Here is a 26,661-nt window from a genome sequence, read left to right on the forward strand (position 1 = left end):
GTAGGCTGCAGTCCGTGGGGTCGATAAGGGTCGGACATGACTGAGCGACTTCACTTTCACTTTTCACTTTCACACATTGGAGAAGGAAATGGCGACCCACTCCAGTGTTCTTGCCTGGAGAATCCCAGGGAGGGGGGAGCCTGGTGGGCTTCCGTCTATGGGGTCACACAGAGTTGGACACGACTGAAGTGACTTAGCAGCAGCAGCAGCAGTATGCATTTAAACCAAAGAGCTGGGATTCAGTAAACATCCAGTGAAGAAACGATTGAATAGGGGCTTCCCTGGGGGCTCACTGGTGAAGAGTCCCCCTGCCAAGGGAGGGACATGGGGTTCAATCCCTAGTATGGGAAGATCCCTCACGCCACGGAGTGACTGAGCCCGCGGGCCACAACTATTGAGGCTGTGCTCTAGAGCCTGGGAGCGGCAACTACTGAAGCCTGCAAGCCTAGAGGCTGTGCCCTGCAACAAGAGAAGCCACCCCAAAGAGAAGCCTGCACACTGCAACTGGAGAGTAGCCCTTCCTCCCCAAAACTAGGGAAAAGCCTGAGCAGCAATGAAGACCCGGCACAGCCAAATAAGTATTTAAAAAAAAAAAAGATTGAATTAATGATCCAGGGAAACTGACTAACTAAAACCACAGACATCTGATGAAACAAAGTGCCAATGTCTTCCTTTGTACCAGTATTTTTCAATCATTTTTTCATTATCACTCCTCTAAGGGCCTTTATAGATACTTTCTTATGAAGTTTTAATGTCACATATATATTGTGTATCTGTGCATGCGTTGTATTAGATCTGTACTTTGTACACTAAAAAGCATATTTTTAGCCCCCAGAGCCAACACTGAGAAATCCCCTGTGGAAACAATATTGCTCCACTGAGAATGTATAATTTACACTAGTAAACATAACTTCAAAGAGGATCACTTAAGTCAGCTCATCTTACAGTAAAGATGCCTCATTACAAAATGGTTGTGGCATGCTGAGCATGAAATCAGAGCAAAAGGGGTTAAAAGGCCTAAAGGGATACCCATAGACATGGTCCAGTATACCATTCCCTACCGTAAGATTACAGTAACCCCACAACGGTATAGCCACAGGAGCCTCCATTATTTTGCCTAGCGTCTATGCAAACTATAGCTTTTGTCATTTTTGTCAGTTAAATTTGATTACAAAGTATCTCAGGTATACAAAAAGTAGAGATAAGGAGCACTCTTGTACCCATAACCTAATTTGAGATAAAAATACTATATATTCATTTGTAACCTACACATAATGTATGTGTCCAACTCCTTGTGACCTCATGGGCTGTAGCCCGCCAGGTTTCTCTGTCTATGGAATTTTCCAGCCTAGAATACTGGAGTGGGTTGCCATTTGCTCCTCCAGGGGATCTTCTGGACCCAGGGATCAAACCTGAGTCTCTGGCATCTCCTGCATTGGCAAGTGGATTCTTTACCAAATGTGGGACCTGGGAAGTTTTACTGAAATGTGAAAGCTTGTCCCCACTCCAAATTCACATGTTGGAGCCCTAACCCCAACATAGTTACTTGGAAATAAGGTCTTTAGGGAAGCAATTAAGGTTAAATGAAGTCATAAGGGTGGGGCCCCTAATCTGACAGTATTAGTATCTTTATAAGAAAAGACATCAGAGTTCACTGGCTCTCTCTCCACCATGTGAGGACACAGCAAGGAAGTGGCCATCTGGAAGCCAGAAAGAAAACCAGTCCCCTGATCTTGGACTTCCAGTCTCCAGAACTGTGAGAAATCTTAGTTGTCTAAGCTACCTAGTTTATGGAATTTAGTTTTGACAGTCTGAGCAAACAAACACAAACTAATCCCAAGAATTAATCACAGAGTATTTGGAAAAAAGAGGAGAAACCAAGGGATCAAGAACAGTTAAGACAGGGTTCTACTACGAACTCAGCCACGCTGACTCTGTGGTACAACCCTTCGCCCTCTGAAGCATCCTTCTCTTTTCTATGACATGAGAGGCTTTAGGTAGAACTTCTTCAGGTCTCTTAAAACTTCCACACTAAGCTCTTTCCAGTGATAAGAGTCTGGAGAAGATGTGCAGAAATGGCAACTTGCAGGGGGAAAGAAAAGAAGGAAGAACAGGTCATCAGCCTTGGCCCTCGGATGGCTAAAGAAGAAAATGTATTTGGTGTGTGTCACACCTTTGCATCCTTCATCAACATTTTTGTCCATGTCACCAATCTTTCAGGCAAGGAAACCATCTGCCATGTAACTGGCTGGATGAAAGTGAAGGCTGACAGAGATGAGTCCTCTCCATATGCTGCCATGTTGGCTGCCTAGGATGTAGCCCACAGATGCAAGGAGCTTGGCATCACTGCCCTCCACATCAAACTCTGGGCCACAGGAGGAAATAGGACCAAGATTCCTGGACCAGGAGCCCAGTCAGCGCTCAGAGCCCTTGCCCACTCAGGGATAAAGATTGGGTGGATTGAGAATGTTACCCCCATCCCCTCCAACAGCACCCGCAGGAAAAGGGGTCTCCATGGTCACCATCTGTGAACAGGACTCCTGAAATTGTTGTTTTGTTAATAAATTGCCTTGATGTAAAAACAAAAATAAAAAAACTTTCAAACTAAAAGTGTTACATGCTGTGGGCTATGGCTCAGGCAATGACAGTGCCAGGATTCTAGCCTCACGAAGTTTTTATGGGTATTCACAAAGCTATTGAGTTACAAGCATATCCATGACAGAATTGCATTTAATGGCAAAAAACAAGAACAGCAACAAAAAAACTTGTAAATAACTTATCCAACAATAAACTATGTTAAATAAACTATATAGTAGAGCCAGATCATAGAATAAGTGAGTATTTATTGTGCAAACCTGTTTTAAAAAATTAACATCAAGTATATACCGCTGAGAAACCTTAAAATTATAGATTGGTAAAAACTTTGTTAAAAATACTATCAGTGAACATGGAGCATGCCACTCCTGTATGCAGCTGTTCCTTCCACGTGGGTCACTTTTCAAAAAACTGTAAACTGTTTTATTGAGGTATATTTGACATAAAATACAATATCTAAAGTACACATTTGCTGAGTTCTGACATATAAAAACCCATAAAACCCACAGGCCCATAAAATTAGAATAATAAAGATAACATATCCATCACTCCCAAAAGTTTCCTGGTGCCACTTTGTAATCACTCCCTCCCACCACTCCTTGCTCTCACTCGCCTCCCCAAATCACACTGATTTGCTGTCACTATAGATCATTTTCTAGTTTTATATAAATGAAATCATACATTACGTACTCTTTTTTGACTGGCTTCTTTCACTCGGCATATTTATGTTGAGATTCACCTAGGAGCTTCATGTATTTATTTCTGAGTGGTATTCCATTGTATGCGTCATTTTCACTTCCAATTAGCAGTCTTCACTTCCAACCCAGGTGCTTCAAGAAAAGAGGTTTCAGCAACAACATCTAACATTTCAACCTTACCATTTTCAAGGAATTAGGATATTCCAGGCCAGGCTTGATATTATCTTTTAGACACCACTTGCTTTGCTTTGACTCTTTCAAACCACTGCTTCATTTAAATTTTACCTGAATTTCATTCTGCAGCAAGTTAATAAACCTAACACTGTGGGGCTACTGGTATGTTCCTGGTGAGTTTTATCAGCTGGGTTCTATCAAGTGACACGAATACTGATGTCATTAAATATATCACTAAAATGTCACTTTGCATTTGTCATTAAATGCAAAACTGTAATTAGTGTATGAATCCACTTTTGTTCTTAAATTAAAATACTTTAAAAGATGATACAAAGCTATACGTGAAAAATGATCTGTATTACCAAATATAGTAAACATTTTCTTTTTAAGGTCAAAGGAGAGTCACATGAAACAAAAAGGTGATAGGATTTTACATAAACAGTATTTGCCAGACTGCCAAAGAACAGGGATATCCAGCTACTATTATTGTGTAATAGCTTAATTCATAAGCCCTCATGTGTTCACCTAGAATGGGCTTCTTAGGAAAGATATCCCTCATGTCTCTGGAACCAAAACATAAATGTAAAATTGTAAACCTACTTTCGTAAATATAAATGGAATTTGGAACCTTTTAGAGATAAAGTAGTTCCAATGACATCTTCCAAGTTTTTGGCCTTGTAATTTACAGTCTTTAATTACAGTCTTTAATTATAAGTCGATATAAAGCTTGGCTAGAGTAACAGTTTATTATTTACCAAACTCCCTTTCACTCATTAATCACAATATGCATTACAACACAGTTGCAAAGTAGGTCAAAATACTCCTAAATACATTTTTGGCATTTGGTACTTATTAATATTACTCCCCTTTCTATTCTTTGAGAAAGCCTGTATTTAGTTCACTTAAGACACTTGCTAAAAATGGTAATTATCATTTAACGATAACACATCAAGTTTTCTCAGAAGGAAATATAACTTCAAAACCCTAAGGCAGCCGTGAATATCATCTTTGCATTTTTAAGATCTGAAAATTCACTTCTTCCTAATATTACCCAGATATGGTCAACGCAGAATACAAAAAAGAATTTTTGGAAATTCTCTATGATCTTGCACAAAAGCTTAAAATAGAACGCAACGAGGGAACTGCTTCATCTACATGTAAAACATAATCCTATATGCCTCACATTACTTATTAAACAGTACAGGAAAATAATACTGTCCACGTGCCTTCCAACTTTTGTGAGTTCTGGCGAATGACAGGAACGAAAGCCAAGAGCTAAGGAGCGAAAACCACGCGAAAGCGCCCTTGGTCAGGTAGGCAAACTGTAGACACGCAACGTGGGTAAGCTGAGACAAACCTAATTTGTAAACGAAACCTAGGCCCCGAAAGAAGAGTGCCCAGCCTCGGACGCAACTGAGCCCAACTCTGGAACCGTCTGGCTGGACCCGAGATCCAATGAGTAGAAGCCGCTTCCACCCCAACACTGCTCCCAGAAAAAGAACGCAGAAAAGCGGACTACTAGGGCGACTCGGACCTAAACCCCGTGACCCGGTTCCTCAGTTCAGTTCAGTCGCTCAGTCGTGTCCGACTCTCCGCGACCCCATGAACCACAGCACGCCAGGCCTCCCTGTCCGTCACCAACTCCCGGAGTTCACTCAAACTCATGTCCACAGAGTCGGTGATGCCATCCAGCCATCTCATCCTCTGTCGTCCCCTTCTCCTCCAGCCCCCAATCCCTCCCAGCATCAGAGTCTTTTCCAGTGAGTCAACTCTTCGCAAGAGGTGGCCAAAGTATTAGAGTCTCAGCTTTAGCATCAGTCCTTCCATGAACACCCAGGATTGATCTCCTCTAGAATGGACTGGTTGGATCTCCCTGCAGTCCAAGGGCTCTCAAGAGTCTTCTCCAGCACCACAGTTCAAAAGCATCAGTTCTTCGGCGCTCAGCTTTCTTCACAGTCCAACCCTCACATCCTAGGTCTTCAGCCTCCTGCACGCCCCGCCCCGGCCCGCCGTAGCCCCCAGGCTTCCTCAAGAGCCCCTCCCCTGAACCCATCCAAAGCGCCACGTCTCCTAGCTCCTGGCCACCAGCCACCCCGCAGAGGCTTCCCCCAGTGAACCCCTCCCAAGCTCCCGCCCAGAGTCACCGGTCCCCAGTGCTCGGCGCGCCTCCGGCAGACGCCGAGAAACGGCCCAGCAGACCGCCTCAGCCGCGCGCTCGCTCCTACGGCTCCCGCCCCACCCGCGCCCACGTGACACAACGCCCCGCCCACCGGGGGCCCACGTGACCCGCGGCCCCGCCCCGCCCCGGTCGCCTCCCGCTGCGTGGATCGCGGCCGCAGCCGCCATTGTTCCGCCGCGGGAGGACAGCGGGGGCCCGGCACTGGCGCGGAGACGCCGCTTAGCGGCCGCCACTGGAGACACTCCCTCCCGCTGTCCCCCTCCTTCTGGCGGCGGCGGAGCGAGGCTCTGACGAGGGGGGAACCGGGGGCGCACCCCCCGCCCCGTCCTCCTGGCAGCGGCAGCGGCCGATCCCCGGCTCGGGCGCGAGGGGCGGCCGCAATGCGCTCGGCCTGAGGCGCTCCGGCCCCGGCGCGTCCTCGCTTCCCTCGACTGTTCCACGGCGTCTCAGCGGCCCGGCGTCATCCTGTGAGTCCCCCCGCTCCCCCTGACGGGGAGGGGAAGATGGCTCCACGGAGCTGGCTGGACGAGCTGGCCCAGCAGGCCGAGGACGGCTCGGCCCGGCTGCAGGAAATGCTCTCGGTCGGCCTGGGCTTCCTGCGCACCGAGCTGGGCCTCGACCTGGGGCTGGAGCCGAAGCGGTACCCGGGCTGGGTGATCCTGGTGGGCACGGGCGCGCTCGGGCTGCTGCTGCTCTTCCTGCTCGGCTACGGCTGGGCCGCGGCTTGCGCCGGCGCCCGCAAGAAGCGGCGGAGCCCGCCCCGCAAGCGGGAGGAGGCGGCGGCGGCCGCGCCGGCCCCGGCCGCTGACGACCAAGGCGTGCTGAAGAATCTCAGGAGCGAGGAGCAGAAGAAGAAGAACCGGAAGAAACTGCCGGAGAAGCCCAAAGTGAGTAGGGGAGGAGCGGCGGGGTGGGCGGGGGGTGGGGAGCCCCCGACCCCCGTCGAGCGATCGGGAGGCCAAACCCCAGCCGCCCCCGCCGGGAATCCGGCGAAGGGGACCGAGGGAGCAGAGTCGAGAGCCGGGATGCAGCCTCCCAGGCGGAGGCGGCGGTCGGTGGACACGTTTCTTGGGGAATGGTGGAAACTCAGAAAGTATAGGACCCGGTGGGGCAGATCGGTTTGGAGGAAGGAAGTTAGACTGTTTTGGAGGTGCGTTTAAATAAAAGCCGCCCGGAGGTCGAGACAAGTTTGGGGACCCTTGACCGCCCGAGTGACATGCCAAGCCGCCGCACCCCCCGCGCCGAGGCCTACTTGGGTTAGGCTGCCTGTGTGTGCGGAGGCCGACGGGACCTTAGCGTGGCGTTGGGAAGTTGTGGCAAGACTGCGCCTGGAAGCCAAGAGCCTGCGTGCTTCAGGTCCCGCCGAGGTGGGAGGCAGTGGAGGAGATAACGGTGACCTAAAAACTCCGAGGCTTACTCGAGGATTAAAGGTACCCAGGTTTGGACGCGCTTCCATTTTAGTTAGGGCTCTAGAAGGGAAATGGTTGCCCACTCTGCTTCTGGGGCATGTGGCCCCTGGAGGCCGGAACAGGAGCCCGGCAAGAGGGAGTCTCATCTAACGTACTTTGGGGTACACGGCCCTCTTGAGAGGGCGCCAAGGCAAGTTCAGCGGAGCGGTGTGGGAGGTTTTGAAATAGGTTAAAAAGGATGACAGAGCAGAATGGTGCCGGGCTGAGAAGAGGGATCAGGCGCCCATTTACCGGACCACGTCTGGAAAGGCAGAGAGCATCATGACCGTCTTGTCGTGCCTTCGCCTTTTATTTCTGCAGCCTTGATTGCCATGTCCCCCATGGGTCTCCCATTAGAACTTTCATGGTTTTATTTTACTTCTTTAAAAATAGCGTATAGATGACCAGAGTACGGAGTGTGTACAAAATTGGAAACAACTCCTAACCTATTTTTGTAGCCACTGGTTTTAGCGCCTCACCTTTTCAGCACAATGAGGGTCTATGTGAAATGCCCTCTGATTTTTGCTGGACAGTGAGCGGTATGTAGGTGAAAGTCGTGGAAACTAATATAGGAGACAGATTCAAAAATAATTCTAATATCTTGTGGACTGACAGGTGCTGTAGAGGTGTGAACAGTGTAAATGAGGTTTAGAAAGTGGGAGGGATTTGGAGGAATTTAGCAAAGTTATGGAGGAAGTCATTTGAATTCAAGCTAAAGTCATGAGAGTATGGTTGGTAACAGTACAAAGGATGACAGTGTATTAGAGCTGTGACAAGTCACAATTACTGCATTATTAGGTCTAGATTAGACCTGCTGGTTAAGAGGATGCAAGATATGTTACAAGAACTAGAAACAGATACAACTTTGTTGGTATGATTACTGCCTTAGTTTAGGAGAAGAGAAAATAGAAGTGATTTGGAAGCCAAGTAATTAAATTTGTAGAGAGTATCAAGGTTTACCAGGAAGTAATGCTATGGTGGAAACCTGGCTCCAAGATAGGAAAGAAGGTGATCTTGAAAAAAATCACATTCATTCTTAAGCCTAGGACCAGTGTGGATGAAACAGGTTGTGAAAATTTCAAAGCCCTGTTTGCACTTCTCGAATTTCAGACTTGGGTCAACAGACAGGTGCTAATAAGAGCCTATTCGAAGTGCATCACAGTACTTAGATGTCCCATCTGAAGAAGGAACACAGACAGGCTCCTATGGAACTTGTGCTGTGAAGAATACTCGTCAAACTTAGTATTTGTGCTGGGGGGAATGAATAAATAAATCCAGTATTCGCTTTGGAGAATAGAGAATGGGAAGGCTGACAGGGTAGTTGAGTGTTAATTGCGTAAGCAAATGTGTTTGCCTACCTAGCAGTAAAGATGTGTTGTTGAAGAAGTTTATCAACATTTACAAGACTGTGGCTTTCAAAAGTTTTGACCACAACTTAGAGAAAACATTTTACAGTACCCCCACACACACTATTCTGTTTTTCTTGAATGATATTTGTGACTGACTAAATTAGTTTCACATTTGATTTGAAGGGTGACCCACGGAAAAACGCTGCTTTATAGGGTTAAGAAATCCAAGCTTCCATTTAGTTAGTTGGTTAGTATTATGCTTCAGCACTTTGCTGAGTTTCTATTTGGGGAAAAGCAGGATACTGCTTGCAAACTGAAGGCAGTAAAAAAGGAACACCATACTCTTGTGTCTTACAGTGAAAGGGATGCAAAAGCTCAGTTTTCCCTAAGGAACTTCTTATTTCAGTTGTGGGAAGAAGATATTAGAAACTTAACAGTGCAACCTTAGTGAGGGCCCAGGTAGCCAGGAAAAACCTTTCATGGAATTTGACTTTGAAAGTGGGGAGGAACTGGATATTGGGAAAGGCTGAAGAAATAGCAAAGCTTGAGGGTGGAAGACTTAACTCTGTTGTCCTGGCAGGAATTGGAACTCTAAACTTGAGTGAGGCATTTAACCTTGCTTCCATTAGCTTATCTTGTTTATAAATTGAAGATCTTACTTGAGGTGAAACACTGCATTCCTCAGACTGTTCACCCTGACTACTTGCAGTAGTTACTTTGAATACTTGTTAAATCGTGTAGATTTGTGAGTCCAGCTACAGATGTAAATTCAGAGTCTGTGGAGCTGGTTCCAGGGACTCTGCTTTTTTAACAAGCTCCCTTGCCTATTTGAGCAACTGAACTGAACTTGCCTATTTGAAAATCATTGACTGCAGTAGTGCCTTAAGATTCAAAGTGTAAGAGAGATTTCTAGGTGCAGTCATGTTAATCTTATCATCCATCTTTTATTACTACATCAGTCTGATAAACATTTTGGGTATACTTAATTTTGATTCAAGTGGATTCAGGGATGTCAACTACAGTTATTTTGAAAGGGACATTCTGAATTTTTTATTTTTGTCCTTTTTTTCTCTTAAATCATTCCAGATTTCGCAACTCAAATTTTCAGTTTGTTTCCAGTTGCCTGTTTTTATGTATAGAGTAGATGTCATTTAGCTTTTTAAAATCTCTTCATAACCTTTTTTTTAAAATTCTTGTATTGGTTTGCTTTTTATCCCCTCATGGGGTCGCGGAGAGTCGGACACGACTGAGCGACTGAACTGAACCTTGCCCTAGGTTTTTGTGTTCATTCCCCTGTTAAAAGTGAAGGGGGTGACACTTTTCACTGGGCTTATCACTGTTTTCTTACATGTGTTTTTCTTGACACCTCGTTCATTGTGAGTATTAAGTAGACACTCAGTAAATATTTTTTTCTTGACTTAACCTGTACAGTGATTTAGATGGATGTAAATGGCAACCCACTCCAGTATTCTTGCCTGGGAAATACCATAGACAGAGAAGCATGGTGGGCTACAGTCCATGGGGTCCCAAAGAATCAGACATGACTTAGCAACTAAACATCTCAACTGTCTTTAGCAGTTATTGCTTTGTGTTTCAACTGGAAGCAGGTAACCAAGATCATCATCAAAGAAAATTCAATTTTCATAAAGATTTTCCATAGTATAGTTGTTAATATCTATAAGCTGTTTTGTCTTGTTTGCTACTGTATAACCTTGCATAGTGGTTAGCACTTGTAAGTAGTTATTGAATGTATAATATAGTAAAATGTCCTGCTGAAGTATTTATGCAGCTTGCTTCTATTTTTTATGCCTAGAAAACATCCATGTGAGCCATCTTTTTATTTTTACAGTGAAAAATGGCTGTGTTTGCCTCATCATGTGTTTGTTTTAGATTTTGTAAGGTCCATCTTTCTACAGCCAGTAAATCATTCTAATAGTAAGCTGTGTCTTTTTTGTAGTAGTTACTTCTTTTCCAGTTTCACTGCCACTGCCCTACTTTCAGACTTTATTACCTTTTGCTTAGGCTATCCTAACAGCATCCTAATTGGTTTTCCTGCCTCCAGTCCCTTTGTTGCCGATCTTTTCAACCCACTCATGCCAGTTAAATCTTTTAAAGTGTTAGTCACTCAGTCATGTCTGACTCTTGGCGATCCTGTGGACTGTAGCCCACCAGACTCCTCAGTCCATGGAATTCTCCAGGGATTCTTTCTGACCCAGGGATCGAACCTGCATCACTTATGTCTCTTGCACTGGCAGGTGAATTCTTCACCTCTAGCACCACCTAAGAAGCCCAACTCTAATCTTGTGACTTTCGAGTTCACATCCTTTCAGTAATTCAACACCTGTTGAATAAAATTCAGTGGCATGGCTCTCAAGCCTTTTCATGATCTAATTCCATCTTAGATATTATCTCTTACTACTACCCATATGTGGAGAAGGAAATGGCAACCCACTCCAGTATTCTTGCCTGGAAAATTCCATGGACAGAGGAACCTGGTAGGCTACAGTCCATGGGGTCGTAAAGAGTCAACCGCAGCTGAGCACATCAGCACCTTACCCATAAGACATTACCACTAGCTAGATGTCAGTGTCTCTCTATTCATATTGCCTTCTTCTATTCATATGATTTCTTCTAAAAGGCCCGTTTTCTGTGCCTCTGCCAATTTCTACCTATCCTTAAATGGCCCAGCTATGTTGCTACCTCTACTGTAAAGCTTTTCTCTAGCTCCCCAGTTAGAGTTAGTCTCTCTTTTATATGTTTATATTTTTTATGAGAGCTAAAACATAGCATTGCTTGGGAATGTGCTTGTAGAATGACTCAGATTTTTTTCATAACTCCATGCATGTCCAAGAATGACAAGTATTGATCTGGGGGTTAGAAATAACTTTTAGCTAGTAGGCGAATTTGTGGATATGGAATCTCCAAATAATGGCAATCAACTGTTTGTATCTATAACTGAACTAATGGGTTTCCCTGGTGTGACTCACTGGTAAAGAATCCAGCTACCCATGCAGGAGATGAAGGTTCAGTTACTGGGTCGGGAAGCTGCCCTGGAGAAGGAAATGGCAACCTGCTCCAGTGTTCTTGCCTGGAAAACCCCATGGACAGAGGAGCCTGGTGGGCTGCAAACCATGGGGACACAAAAGAGTTGGACATGACTGACTGACTAAAACAACAATAATGACTGGACTGTTTCTCCTACCTCCAGAATCTCATGTCTAGATGTATATTTGATTTCTTCAATAGGAAACCTGATGTTTATCTCAAAAACTTTAACATCTCCAGAACAGCACTCATAATTCCCTGCCTTCTCCCAGCTGTCCCCATTTCTGTAAACTCTGCCTTTCCTTCAGTTTTTCAGGCCAAAAATCTAAGAATGATTCTTGATTCTTCCCTTTTCCTTATATCTTCATCTCTTCACCTCCCATCTGATCCTTCAGCAAGTACTATCATTTTTATCTCCGAAATGTGTATCTAGTCCAGCTACTCTCATTCTGTTCCACCTTAACTCACATGTACAGCAGTGGCTTCTGTCGACTGCCTCCAGTCATTTCTCAACACCCCAGTAACGAGTCCCTTTAAAAGCAAATCGCCATCTTGTCTAAAACCAACATTTTAGTGGTTTTTGCATTTAAAATCTAAACTTTTTTCCTGTACGGCTCAGCAGCTGCTTTTCTTTCTAAGCAAACTTGAATTAGCTTACTCTCATTTGCTACCTTCACTTACAGTAATCCTTTGCACTTCACACTCTTTCACAACCCAATGCTGCAAACTTGACCCACTGTTCTAATCAGCCTTTAGATCTAACTTTGAAACTCACCCTCCTAGAAAATACTTTCCTAATCACCCTATTTGAAATAGGCATCCCCTTCTATTTTCTGTCTCAGTCTTTTGTATGTGTTTCCTTTATTATAGTTTGTAAATTGTTTATTAACTTATCCATTTACTTTTGCTCAGGGTTATTTTCTCTCCTCTAGATTATAAGCCGTGCTATCAGATGGCAAACAGTGACTGGCATATTAGAGCCTTTGGTGACTATTTGTTAAATTAAATGCTGAATGATCTAAAATGGTATCTTACTGTTTAACTGGATAGTCTAATCTGTTATTGAGCTAAATAAGTTTGTCTTTTAAGATACTCAATAGGATTATGTCTTTTATTCATAGATAGTGGTTTTGCCATATTATCTCAGGTATTACTAAAGTTACATGTCATCTATAGGATTTTCTTTTTCCCTGTAAGTTGCTAATGTTTTAAGCCTTGAATACTCATTTAATTTAAAAATCTTGAGTCATAGTAAAACAAATATCCCTGATTTTACAAAAAAAGAATCTTGAGATTGAGAGAGATTGACTTATTCAAGGTCACAGAGCAAAGGCATTTCAAAGGCAAAACAATATCCTGATTTCTAGCTGAAGAACTCACTGTTATTTCCATTATACCTCTCTGGTTTTGATAGGATGTTCCAGGATATTACACTGCATTCAGGGAACAAATCTAATTTTCTCAGTGAGTTACAACTTTATTGCTTTTAAATTTTACTTTTAAAAATCAGAAGTTTCTGCTGAAAATTGTAATGACCTTTACAGCAGCTCCAGAGTTTTGGCTTCATTTGTTTGGTCATATGACAGGACTTTTTCATCCTGTCATTTTCTCTGCCAGAGGCGCTGCAGAGAAGACCTTTAATAGTTCTGACAGAAAAGACCTTTAACAGTTGTGTTCATCTCAGATACCAAGAGCAGCAGTAACCTCTCTGAGCGCTTGTTTTTGTTGCACTTCAGCATTATTGGGTAATGTGCTACTTTTCAAGGTTGTGCAAGTCTTGAAAGCATTTTAAAATTAGTATTACTCGACCAAAATCAAGAGATCTATGTGAGGAATTGGTGTTGCTTGACCAGTTTTTTTGTTGTTTGGGTGGAGGGGGGTTGGTAGTTAATTTGTATTTGTTTGGTTTGTGTTTTTTTTTTTGGCCACACCATGCAACTTGGGGGATCTTAGTTCCCCAACCAGGGATTGAACCTAGGCCCTTAGCAGTGAAAGCACGGAGCCCTAACCCCTGGCTTGCCAGAGATTTCATGACTAGTTTTTTGCTCTATTTTCTCTCCAACTATGCTAGTAGTTTGTAAAGAAACTACCCTCAGATCATCTCAGAAACTACTTTCTCAGATCCATCTGAGAAAGAACTACATGGATATGTGTCCACTGTATCACCTGTAATCCTTATCTCGTTATCCATCTGATATAAAACCTTAAAAACCAATGTTGTATTTAGTGTTTCAAAAATTATCTGTAGCATAACTTGGCCATGTGATTGGTATTGAGTATCATCTATAAAAGTAGCCCTGAGCATCCTTGATGTTTTAGAGTCAACAAAGAGATGTTTTAAAATCCCTGAAGAGGGTTTAGTTTTGGCTAGCTATTCAGAAGGTACAAGGATCTTTGTGTGCTCCTATATTCAACTCTTTGTGACCCCATGGACTGTAGCCCACCAGGCTCCTCTGTCCATGGGCTTCTCCAAGCAAGAATACTGGAATGGGTTGCCATTCTCTTCCAGGGGACCTTCCTGACCCAGGGACAGAACCACATTTCCTGCATTGGTAGGCACATTCTTTACTTCCGCAACACCTGGGAAGCCTGTACAAGGATCTTTATCCTAAAGGAAATACCTCAGGATATATAGCAAGATTTTTGCAAATTTGATTTTTAGGCTATATTTATACGATTATTCTCCTAGCTTTTAAGAGTTTAAAATTGAGGTTGAATTTAAAAGCAAGTTGATAAATTACTGAGTGAGGTTGTGTACTGTAATGTTTAGCTTATGTAGTTGATAGTGCACAGCATTTGACAGAAGCACACAGTTTGTGTTTTTAAATAAATGACAAGAAGTTGTACTACCTGAATATGTATCAACACTCTTCCTAACTAAAACTAAGAAACTTACCAAGACTAAGTCTTGTCCACTAAATGAGGTAATGCATGTGATTGGCACATGGCAAATGTTCAGTCTCTCAGTTATGTCCAACTCTTTGTGACCCCGTGGACTGCAGCAGGCCAGGCTTCCCTGTCCGTCACCATCTCCCGGAATTTGCTCAAACTCATGTCCATTGAGTCGGTGATGCCATCCAACCATCTCATCCTCTGTCGTCCCCTTCTCCTCCCACCTTCAGTCTTTCCTAGCATCTGGGTCTTTTCCAAGGTGTCAGCTCTTCACATCAGGTGGCCAAAGAATTGAAGCTTCAGCATCAGTCCTTCCAATGAATATTCAGGATTTATTTCCTTTAGGATTGATTGGTTTGATCTCCTTGCAGTCCAGGGGACCCTCGAGAGTCTTCTCCAACACCACAGTTCACAAGTATCAATTCTTCTACCCTCGGCCTTCTTTATGGTCCAACTCTCACATCCATACATGACTGCTGGAAAAACCATGGCTTTGACTATACAGACCTTTGTCGGCAAAGTAATGTCTCTGCTTTTTAATATGGTGTCTAGGTTTGTCATAGCTTTTCTTCCAAGGAGCAAACGTCTTTAAATTTCATGGCTGCAGTCACCATCTGCAGTGATTTTGGAGCCCCAAAAAATAGCCTGTCGCTGTTTCCATTGTTTCCCCATCTGTTTGCCATGAAGTGACAGGACATGGCAAATACTTGGAAGTTTCTAGGCCTGTCAGCTAAAGATGTTATCTGTTGAATTTCCATGATGTCTTGCTTTTTTTTTTTTTAATCATGGACATACTATGTAGACTTGTGCTTCCCAGTTTGCAAAGTATAATTTCTTGCTAAGCAAATTGAGACTACAGCGAAGTAGTAACTTGTCCAGGGTGATAGACATTGGGGATTCAACCGTGATTTCAGCTTGCCTTCATGACACACACTGTTCTCCTTTTAGAGGCCAGGGATGGGAGGTGAGCCAGGGCAGAGTATACCTTTTGTCTGGTGTTTTTTTCTGAGCTATACTGTCTTCCTTTGCTGGGGTCTAAGCTTTATGAGGACAGGGATTGTGCCTCATTTGTCTTGTTTCAAGGCTTTAAGAGCCCTGCTTATTACTCTACTGGGTTCATTTAATGGATATTGAGTGAATGAACACGAGTGAATATTGTGTAATCTTTTTTAGAATACAGACTATAAGCAGCTTTTTAAGAAAAAAGATAGTACGACATGTCTCTCGAGCAAGCCTGGACTATTTCTAGCCTGTGAGAGGCTATGTTTACTCATCATTTGTATTCTGTTAACTTCCCAAAAGAGTTTGTGTCTGCAGCTTTGGGCCCATTGGATACATGTACAGTTTTGTAAGGCTCTTGACCACCAGGACTTAGCATTCATTTTGAGCTTGCTAATATGAAAAATAACTTGAATGCTGCAACATAGGATGAGGATATGGGCCTTCATAGCTTGGGAGAGGAAAGGATATTTAAGGAAAGGAACTGTTTCTTAAACATGTAAAGTATGCTTTCACATGTTCTCTCATTTACTTTAGCAAGAAACGTATAAAGACAAGTTACATATTTTCTTCATATTTACAGATGATGAAGTTCAGGATTAAGTCAAGGAAAATGTTTAAAATCACAGTGATTAAATATAGAAGTTGGACCTTAATCCCAGGTTGTCCACTCCAAACCCCATAGTCTTTTCATATTTCACTTTTTTTGGTAGTTAGTCGACTACCCTTTTAGTTTTGAAACCTAAGAAGTTTCCAAGTAATTTGAAGTCATGGGTTTTACATTTTGTGACTAAAAGTAAAAGTTTACATAATTAAGTGAAAATAGGAGTGTCTAATGTTAAACCTTATATATGCTTACTGTAGCTTTAGATTCTTTTTAAACAATATTCATGTATTTATTTAGCTGCGTCAGCTCTGGGTCACGCGGGATCCTTTGTTGCTGAACATGGACTGTCTGGTTGTGGCCCGGGGGCTTAGTAGTTGTGGCACGCAGGCTCTCTAGTTTTACAGCACAAGGAATCAGTTGTTTAGCTGCACATTGGAGCTTAGCTTCCTGACCAGGGGTTGAAACCAAGTCCCCTGCGTTACAAGACTGATTCTTAACCATTGGACCACCAGGGAAGTCCCAGCCATAGGTTCTTTTGAAATTTAGAATTGGTTTAACATATGTAAAGGTCACTCAAATGGAGTAGAAGTCTAATATTAAGCATACCTTTTTATTCTGAACTTTAAGACTCCCAGAGGGCAGATTTCTTTTCGTTTGTCCGTGTCCCTGAGGCCCCTAGCCCAGTGCCTCGTACTAAAAAGTACTCAGTGTGTAAAGAATTGTATGAAATTAATAAATTGGAAACGAACATGAAGAATTTTATCTCCTTGAAATCATAGTTATTAAATAAGATCCTTCTCCCCTGCTGTGTGGCCCCCTCCTCCCTTTTATTTTCCTGATTGTCAGCTGGGTGTTTTCATTCTGCATTATCACCCTACCAAGACACACACACACATTCTTTTGCGATTGTATTTTTAAGAAAGATCTGGGCTGGGAGCTGAGGAAGTGTATTAAGGTTGACATGACATTGTCTACAAGTTTATCTACATAAGAAATTTTATTTTTCTGTTACTCGTTGATTTTTACCAAATTTGAAGGATATTTTGGAGTGGTCTAATTTAAAGTATAGTTTGCCTGCTATATATAAAATTAACTTTGATTGACCCTAGAGGGAAACACCTCAAAATTTTCCAGAGAATTTTAAACTGGGGCACAGAGAAAAGCTCGTGTAATTCTAATCTGTAGAAGTGACACTGCATACATTAAGGCTCCATGACCAGAGAAAATACTTTCATGTAAAACTGAGCGTGGAAGTAATATTGGATTTGAAGTGTTAGTTTGTGATTAGTTCTTTTCATGTGAGCAGATCTACATAATACATTTTTATTTGTTGTTGTTGTTTAGTTGCTAAGTTGTGTCCGTCTCTTTTGTGACCCCATGGACTGTAGCCCACCAGGCTCCTCTGTCCATGGAATTTCCCAGGCAAGAAGACTGGAGTGGATTGCCATTTCCTTCTCCAGGGAATCTTCCTGACCCAGGATCAAACCTGTCTTCTGCATTGGCAGGTGGATTCTTTATCACTGAGCCACTAGGGAAGCCTTCATGCTTCCATTTAGGGATTTACTAATTTAAATGTGGTTAATGCTTTTCTGGGAGAAGGAAATGGCGACCCACTCCAGTGTTCTTGCCTGGAGAATCCCAGGGACGGGGGAGCCTGGTGGGCTGCCGTCTATGGGGTCGCACAGAGTCGGACACGACTAAAGCGACTTAGCAGCAGCAGCAGCAGTGCTTTTCTGGATTACTATGATGGTGTGGTCAGCCACCCAGAGCCAGACATTCTGGACAGCTAAGTCAAGTGGGCATTAAGCACTGCTGTTAATAAAGCTAGTGGATGTGACAGAATTGCAGTAGAACTCTAAAGGATGATGCCATCAAGGTGTTGCCTTCAATTTGTCAACAAATCTGGAAGACCCAGCAGTAGCCGCAGGACCAGAAAAGGTCAATCCTCATCCCAGTTCCAAAGAAGAGCAGCTCTAAAGAATGTGCTAGCCAGCAGACAGTTATACTCATCTCCCATACTGGTAAGGTCATGCTTAAAATCTTACATACTAGGCTCAGCATTTTGCCATCCAGGAACTTCCAGATGTCCAAGCTCGGTTTAGAAAAGGAAGACAAACCAGAGATCCAATTGCCAACATTCACTAAATTATAGAGAAAAACAAGGGAATTCCAGAAAAACATAGACTACGCCAAAGCCTTTGACTGCATGGATCATAATAAACTGTGAAAAGCTCTTAAAGAGATGGAAATACCAGACCATCTTACCCGTCTCCTGAGAAACCTGTGTGCGGGTCAAGAAGCAACGGTTAGAACCCTGTATGGAACAACTGATTGGTTCAAGATTGAGAAAGGAGTGCCACCGGGCTGTCTGCTGTCACCCTGTCTGTTTAACCTATACGCCGAGTGTGTCATGAGAAATGCCGGGCTGGATGAGCTACAAGCTGGACTCAAGACAGGCGGGAGAAACGTCAACAACCTCAGATACGCAGATGATATCACTCTAACGGCAGAAAGCAAAGAGGAACTAAAGAGCCTCGTGATGAGGGTGAAAGAGGTGAGTGAAAGAGCCAGCTTAAAACTAATTATTAAAAAAAAACTAAGATCGTGGCATCTGACCCCATTACTTCATGGCAAATAGAAGGGGAAAAGGCGGAAGTAGTAACAGATTTCCTCTTCTTGGGCTCTAAATAATCACTGTGGATGGTGACTGCAGCCATGAAATCAGAAGATGTTTGCTTCTTGGCAGGAAAGCTATGGCAAACCTAGACAGTGTGTTGAAAAGCAGAGACGTTACTCTGCTGACAAAGGTCAATATAGTCAAGGCTATAGTCTTCCCAGCAGTCACATACAGTTGTGAGAGCTGGACCATAAAGAAGGCAGAGCACCAGAGAATTGATGTCCTGTGGTGCTGGCAGAGACTCCTGAGAGTCTCTTGGACAGCAGGAACATCAAACCAGTCAATCTTATGGGAAATCAACCCTGAATACTCATTGGAAGGACTCATGCTGAATTTGAAATTCCAGTGTTTTGGTCATCTGATGTGAATAGCTAATTCATTGGCAAAGTCCCTGATGCTGGCAGTGATTGAGGACAGAAGGAGAAGAGGGCGTCAGAGGATGAGATGGCTGGATGGCATCACTGATACATTGGACATGAACTTGGCAAACTCTGGGAGATGGTGAGGGACAGAGAGGCCTGGCGTGCTGCAGTCCATGGGGTCGCAGAGTCAAACACGACTGGGCAGCTGAACAACAATGCTTTTCCAGGACAAGGCCTTCTTGACCAGTGGTAGCAGAATAGGAGACCAGATTAGTGCTATTGGTGGTGGGTAGGAGGGGCACAACCACGATAGTGTATCCTTTCTTCCTGCTGTTGACTTTTTCTTTAGGAGAGGAGGTTTTTTATCAGTATTTCATGATATCAGGCATTTGCAGGAAGTTGTTGATGACTTACGGAGACCCAATAATTATGAGACCTATATAAAGTCCAAGATATAGTGGAAAATTGGGAAATCTGCATAGAGCAGAGGGATCAGCTGCAGTTCTAGCCACTACACAAGTCGATGTTGCAGAGAAGGAAGGAAAATCAGCAGGGGTTGGAGCATGGGACCACCTTTGGCTTGCTGATCACTGAAAGCCTATGAAACGGAAACTGAGTGTTCCTGATCACTGATTGAGGACTTCTGACTGTTCAGAAGGAAAGATGGCTTCGTCTCTGATTTGGGAGGCTCTGTCAACATGTTCGGAGAAGGCAATGGCACCCCACTCCAGTACTTTTGCCTGGAGAATCCCATAGGCGGAGGAGCCTGGTAGGCTGCAGTCCATGGGGTCGCTGAGAGTCCGACACGACTGAGCGACTTCACTTTCACTTTTCCTTTCATGCATTGGAGAAGGAAATGGCAGCCCACTCCAGTGTTCTTACCTGGAGAATCCCAGGGACGGGGGAGCCTGGTGGGCTGCCATCTATGGGGTCGCACAGAGTCGGACACAACTGAAGCGACTTATTAGCAGCAGCAGTCAACGTGTTTACAGTTGTCTCAAAGAAATTTCTTTCAACTTTTTGGTGGTTTCTTAACATAGTTTTTAACCATTTAATTTCACCTTTTTACAGTTAGTATATAAATTTTTGTTATTGCTTAGTCCCTAAGTCGTGTCCAGCTCTTTTTGCGACCCCATGGACTTGTTTCCTGCCAGGCTCCTCCGTCCATGGGATTTCCCAGGCAAGAATACTGGAGTGGGTTGCTATTTCCTTCTTCAGGGGATCTTCCCAACCCAGGGGTTGAACCTGTCTCCTGCACTGGCAGGTGGGTTCTTGACCACTGAGTTACCAAGGAGGCCCAGTGTATAAAATGACTCAGTTTAGTCATTTACATGAGTAAAATGGAAGTATTTGTAAGTGACTATGATAGTTTCCTGAAAGGATTAGTTAAATGAAGCTTCACGGATTATGAGGCTTGTGAGCTGCCAAGTAGAGAGATGGGGAACTGTGTGGACTTGGAAGCTGTGAGACTGTTCAGGTGGAGTAAAGCTTACATAGAAAGGTGAGGATGACCCCAGAAAACATGAGGATGGTCCAAAATAAATGGCATGTGAGAATTGACAGGTAAGGTGGTGACACTGGAAAGTATCGATAGAATTAAGTAGAAGTTTTGTATTCCTGATGTGGATATGGCTGTAAGTCCAAATCCCTTTCTAGGGTTTCTGACCATTCTCTGTGCACTGTCTCCTCCACCCCACCTCATCCCTGCCCCCCAATATACATAAGCAGAGAAACGAGAAGGGATAGCATGAAAGTAGCAGAACAGCACAGACCAAGAGTAAGGACACCTGGTTTCAGCATTAGCCGTCTGACTTTAACAAGTTGCTCAAAATTCAGCAGATTAAGTTTGGATTAACTAGGAATTTAATCAAGTAAAAGACAGTTTTTGTTTTGATTTTTCTGCTATAAATCTTGTCTCTTTTTTCCAACTGCATATCCCTGATAATTTAGCACAAATGTAGGTAATGTCACATTAGAAAACCTTTGCACGCTCATATTGTTTTCTTGACTATAGCTGTGCTATAATAAGTAATTGATGAAAGTTTGTTCCGCAAGAACTGGGAATAAAGCAATTGAAACTAGTATATTGATTATTAACTTATTGTGTTGAATATGAGAAGAATGGGCAAGTGAAAAGAAGTAATAAGATCCAGAAAGAAGAGATTAGAATACAGATTCCTGGTCCTTTTCTTCAGGGTCCTGAATCTAAGTACATTTCTGGCAATGGGGCTCAGAAATGCTTAATTAAAAAAAAACAGTGATTCTGATTAAAAGCTAGAATTGGTGTTCACAGACTTCATTCTACTCATGAAAATCTCTGAGTGCTATCATTTTGTTTTAGAGATGTTGGGAAAGCTGAGATAGCCTTTTTAAACGGTGGCATTGGGTTAGTAAAGCTTCTAAATCCTGGAATAGTACAGCCATTAGATTGTAGGATTACAGGGGACATTAGAGATTATCTAATACAAGGACCAATGAACTATGGTCCATGGACCAAATATGGCCCTCCACCTATGTTTGTAAAATTCTTTGGAACACAGGCACACTCATTCGTTTCTGTATCATCTCTGGCTGTTTTTGTGCTAGCAGAGTTTTGTGTTGTAACAGAGACTACACGGCTCATAAAGCCTAAAATGTTTTCTGTTTGGCCCTTTACCAAAGACGTTCGTGGACTTTTTACAGATGTAGAAATAATACTCAAAGATAATTAAATACTCCACGTACACAGCCAGTTGGTGGTCAGAGTGCAAGTACAATTTAGTTCTTGTTTCCATTCCATTATTTTTTGTTGGAGGTCCTGATGCCTAGGTGAAATCACAATATAAGTTTGTGGTACAAGTTTTGCTTATAAGTTCATTCTTTTTTACACTACCAGTTCCTAGAAATGGTAGTCTGACAAGTCTTGGATGACACAGCTGTACAAAAGTCTTTTTAATTTGGGTTGGGGGTATAATTTGATCATTGATTCTGTTTCCTGAGTATAGATCTCTGGTTTGATCTGCCAGGCAGTTTGATAACAGAATCCATTTTTGTTGCTGTGCAGCCAAATGGACGGACCATTGAAGTGGCTGAGGAAGAAGTTGTCCGAACTCCTCGAAGTGTAACAGCAAAGCAGCCAATAGAGACAGACAAGAAAAATGAAAAGGTAAGTTTGGGAGCCTATGAAATTATATGCAAGGCTGTTAATAAAGAGAGTGACATACAAAATGTCACATACACACACACACCCCCCATTTAAGGAAAAGTAAAAATGTGAGTTTATCGTAGTGGATGGATAGATAGTGAAGGTTTAAGTAAGTTGTGTGTTTTTTAAGGAAGGATGTATCACTATGTGTTTCTAAACATTGCTGTGGCATTATTATGTATTCATTCTGCCAAAGACAATTTATTCATGACTTGAACATATTTTATATGAATAAGGTTCCAGATATGTTACATATTTCTTACGGGAAAACAAGATGATGTTACCTTTGCTAAAAGTGCACATCTGACATTAAAAAGCTTGACAAAATTGTCCTATTGTAGTGTTAAAGTAGATTTCTTTTGTGATAGCAGCATAATCATCAGTTTACTAGACAATTTGACTTTGTTTAAGAAAGGAAAATGTTGTATACTCAGGTCATTATTAAAAGGTTTGGGTGTGCACTGTTACATTTTCAAATAAGACGGTGTATACCCCATAAATGATACATTCCTGGGATTTTATTCATTTTCTAGTTGCCAGTGTTAGAACTGATCCATTTTTATTTGACTTAATTTAGCTTGTAAGTAGGCAAAATGTGCAAGAAACTTAACAGTGGTACCTCCTGCTGTGGGCAAGAGACTTCTTATTTAATTCCTTTTGGTATATTAAAAACTGCATACATGACCAGTGGCACAGCAACAAAAGAGATGAACTTGTGTGCCAACTTTTGCAAATTTCTTATAATATGAGGGCTACCATAATAGAAGCTGTTGTCTCCTCTGCTGCTGCTAAGTCGCTTCAGTTGTGTCTGACTCTGTGCGACCCCATAGATGGCAGCCCACCAGGCTCCCCCATCCCTGGGATTCTCCAGGCAAGAACACGGGAGTGGGTTGCCACCTCCCTCTCCAGTGCATGAAAGTGAAAAGTGAAAGTGAAGTAGCTCAGTCTTGTCCGACTCTTAGCAACCCCACGGACTGCAGCCCACCAGGCTCCTCTGTCCAGGGGATTTTCCAGGCAAGAATACTGGAGTGGGTTGCCATTGCATTCTCCAGCTGTCTCCTCTAGGCACTCCCTTATTATTACCAAACTTCTTGAAAATTAAAAAAAAAAAAAATTGCACACACATGCACACGCTTTTCTTTTTTTCTTTCTTTTTTTAACCCTGTGCGTACATAACTCCTTTTTAGGGGAAAGCAAATCAAAGAACAGCCACAGGTAGGTAAGTAGTTTCCAGAAACCAAGGTACTGCAGCTCCTGCCCCGTAGAATCGTGGTATGAAGTGGTTGATACAGTTTCTTAGTGCTTGTAATTTCAAAGTAACACTGAAGAACTGGTGAGAGCAATTCTGTCCCTGTAATCCAGTGAAATTGGTCTAGGGCCAAGATAACTGCAGGTAGGATAGCAATGGCAAGCCACTCCAGTACTCTTGCCTAGAAAATCCCATGGATGGAGGAGCCTGGTAGGCTGCAGTCCATGGCATCGCTATGGGTCGGACACGACTGAGCGACTTCACTTTCACTTTTCACTTTCACACATTGGAGAAGGAAATGGCAACCCACTCCAGTGTTCTTGCCTGGAGAATCCCAGGGACGGGGGAGCCTGGTGGGCTTCCGTCTAAGGGGTCACACGGAGTCGGACACGACTGAAGTGACTCAGCAGCAGCAGCAGCAGCAGCAGGATAGCTTAAAATGAAGGATGGTTGTGGGAAAGAATCAAATATATGCCTGACTTGTCCTCTGGCAGTAAAATAAATAGAAAATTACTTGTATTAACAAATAAGCATACAGTTTAGGAATTGTGAATTTACACTGTGAATAGTTTATATGTTTAATATAGGTTTATACTTCTTGCATCTAATGTTTCCTTATTCCTGGGCTTTCTCTCTACTAGTGATCATTTTATACTTAACTCCTGCTTCTACTCCATGAATTATCCCAAAAAACCTGTAGTTGGAATAATTTATCAGCTACCATTTGTCTCTGATTAATCATATGTAGGTTGTATGTATCAGGATGTAAAACCACAGGATGATTAAAATCATTCTGAAATCTCTTATGTTAGAAAATAATTGTAATAGTTGACATTCGTTAAGTATCTATAATGTGGCAGGCACTGTGCAAGATGAGGTAAATGTATTTACTCATATAGTAGGAACAATTTATTGAACACTCACTGAGTGTACTTTTAAGAATTTCTAGAATATTTATACATGTTACTTTAATTATAAGGATAATTATAGTCCTTAGTGATAAGAACACTAAGGAGGTAATATTATACCTATCTTAAAAATAAGAAACCTGAGGCTTAAGTTACCTAAGCTATTACAAGTACAGTCACTTCTAACCGAGACCCATCTTGACTCCAAAGTTTCTGCTTTTTACTGCTTTGTGTTATTTCTAATCCTTTCAAAAACTCTTCCAGGCAAATAATATTAGCCCCATTTGCAGATAAGGGCTCTGAAGTATAGAGGGGTTTTGTGACTTCTCTTAATTTCATGTATATTAATAGTTTCTGAACTAGGAATTGAACCCAGCTCATTCTGATGCCAAAGCCCATGCACTTTGTGATCACTTGACAGACCACCTCCTTTTGTCCACTGTTGCCTTCTCAGTGCGAGGCTTCTGCCTTTGGTTAGTTGCCTATTTGATTTGACTTTTTGCTTAATAATAAATGCTAAAACCCATGGCTGGTGTTTCTTTTTTCCATCTTGCATCTTAAATTTATCCTTTTTAACTTGGTTCAGTCCAGCTCTCTTTTCATTTAATTTTTTGTGCTGCGTGCTTTTATGTGTTTTAAATATGTGGTATTTTTTTCAGACTTCTTATTGTCTTTTTTTATAAATATTTTAGATCTGTTATGTACCTTAATATATATTATTATATATTTGTTTTTGTCTCAGACCCACACCTTAGGCAGTTTGAGAAATACAGTTTGCCCATAAAGCAGTTGGACTCTGCAGTGATACTGAATACCTTGTCTTGTCACTTGTTTGCTGTTGTTGCTTAGTCACTGAGGCATGTCCAACTCTTGAACCCGTGAACTGTCACCTGCCAGGCTCTCTGTCCATGGGACTTCCCAGCCAAGAATACTGGAGTAGGTTGACATTTTCTTCTCCAGGGGATCTTCCTGACCCAGGGTTCAAACCTGCATCTTCCTGCATTGGCACGTGTATTCTTTACCACTGAGCCACCAGGGAAGTCCATCACTTGAGTAAGCCTTATAGATAAAACTTTGTCTAAAAAGCAGATAAGACGAACTATAGATCTTGAGTGTATAAACCAAGTTAAGCCACCGGGTTTTCATTTGGGTCAGTGCTTGACCCAAAAGTGCTTGAAGGTCAGTGCTTCATTGATGCTGGTGTCTAATAGAATATACATTGGTCCGTTAGCCAGGCTGAATGTATTGTGCTACTAGATGCTAAAAGGGAGTAAAGAAAAATAGAAGATGTACTTACCTTCAGAGAGATCACAGCCTTGTTAAGGAAAGGCAGACATAAGGGAAGGTATCAGGTAAGGCCTTGAGTGCCAGGTATCCAGAGAAGAAAGATTATCCTATTTGGGTAGCCAGAAAAGATTGACTTAATTGGGCTGTTGAGGATGGGGATGGTATTTCAGTAAGTAGAAGTGGGGGGCCAGTTTTGGCAAAGGAGAGACACAAGTCATTGTTCATTTGAAACAAAAGAATATGTTTAGACATACTCAAGGGAAAGGCCAGTCAGGTTTGACAGGTCAGGGTGGGGTGGGGTGTGATGAAAACTTAGATATGTTCAGCAATATTTATAATGAACGAATCAGCATTGCATCCATGATTGTAAAGGCCTGAATTAAGATAGAAGTATAAAGATGGTTAGTAAGAAAAAAAACAAACGCAGAAATGTATAATATTTAGTCACCATCAGGTTGTTGAGAACAAAGTCAGTGATTGTCCTACTGAAATATTCATTAAAAGTATTAACAGCTTCTTACATTTTGTGATGTACACAATGTACAAAGTATTTCCATGTCTCTTAATCCTGATGTACAACTCTGGGGAGGAGGGTATTATACATTTTTTAAAAATACAGCTAACTGAAAAGAGTTTAATGAATTTCCTAGGATCACATAGGAATGTAAGGAATGGTCTCTCAATTTCTCTGAGATAGCAGTTCTCAAAGTGTGGTCCATGGACCCCTGGACAGAGGTTCCAAGGATCTTTTTTGGGTCCCAGAAGACAAACTGTTTTCCTAATAATTGAGACATTGTCTTTTTTACTCTAATACTTACATTAATGGTCCGAAAGCAACAGTGAGCAAAACTGTTGACTCTGTAGTACAAATAAAGTCAGTGACACCAGACTAACAGTAGTTGAATTCTTTACAGTAGTCTACTTACAGTTTAAAAAAAAAAGCTTGTTCCACTTAAAAAGTATCCTTGATGAATCTGTAAAATTGATAATTAATTTTATTAAATCTTG

The 26,661-nt window shown here is 42.4% G+C and overlaps 1 protein-coding gene and 1 pseudogene across 8 annotated transcripts in view; both read left to right on the forward strand.

The window, feature by feature from the left end:
• Nucleotides 1–1,993: 1,993 nt before the first annotated feature.
• LOC148775214 (small ribosomal subunit protein uS11 pseudogene) lies at nucleotides 1,994–2,531 on the forward strand (annotated as a pseudogene).
• A 3,240-nt stretch (nucleotides 2,532–5,771) lies between these two features.
• The window catches only part of MTDH (metadherin), a 54,889-nt gene continuing 33,999 nt past the window's right edge, over nucleotides 5,772–26,661 (forward strand). For 4 of the 8 annotated variants that reach the window (XM_055431672.2, XM_055431673.2, XM_055431678.2 and 1 more), the window contains exons 1-2: nucleotides 5,772–6,533; nucleotides 22,069–22,170. In XM_055431672.2, the coding sequence (XP_055287647.1) occupies nucleotides 6,150–6,533; nucleotides 22,069–22,170 (486 nt within the window). In that variant the 5' untranslated portion in view covers nucleotides 5,772–6,149. The remainder of the gene's footprint in view (nucleotides 6,534–22,068; nucleotides 22,171–26,661) is intronic. The other 4 variants (XM_055431674.2, XM_055431676.2, XM_055431677.2 and 1 more) reach the window with 1 other exon arrangement.

Source organism: Moschus berezovskii, chromosome 16 (assembly GCF_049115385.1).
Source record: "Moschus berezovskii isolate FMDL1 chromosome 16, NW_MosBer_1.0, whole genome shotgun sequence".
Classification (NCBI taxonomy): Eukaryota; Metazoa; Chordata; class Mammalia; order Artiodactyla; family Moschidae; genus Moschus; species Moschus berezovskii.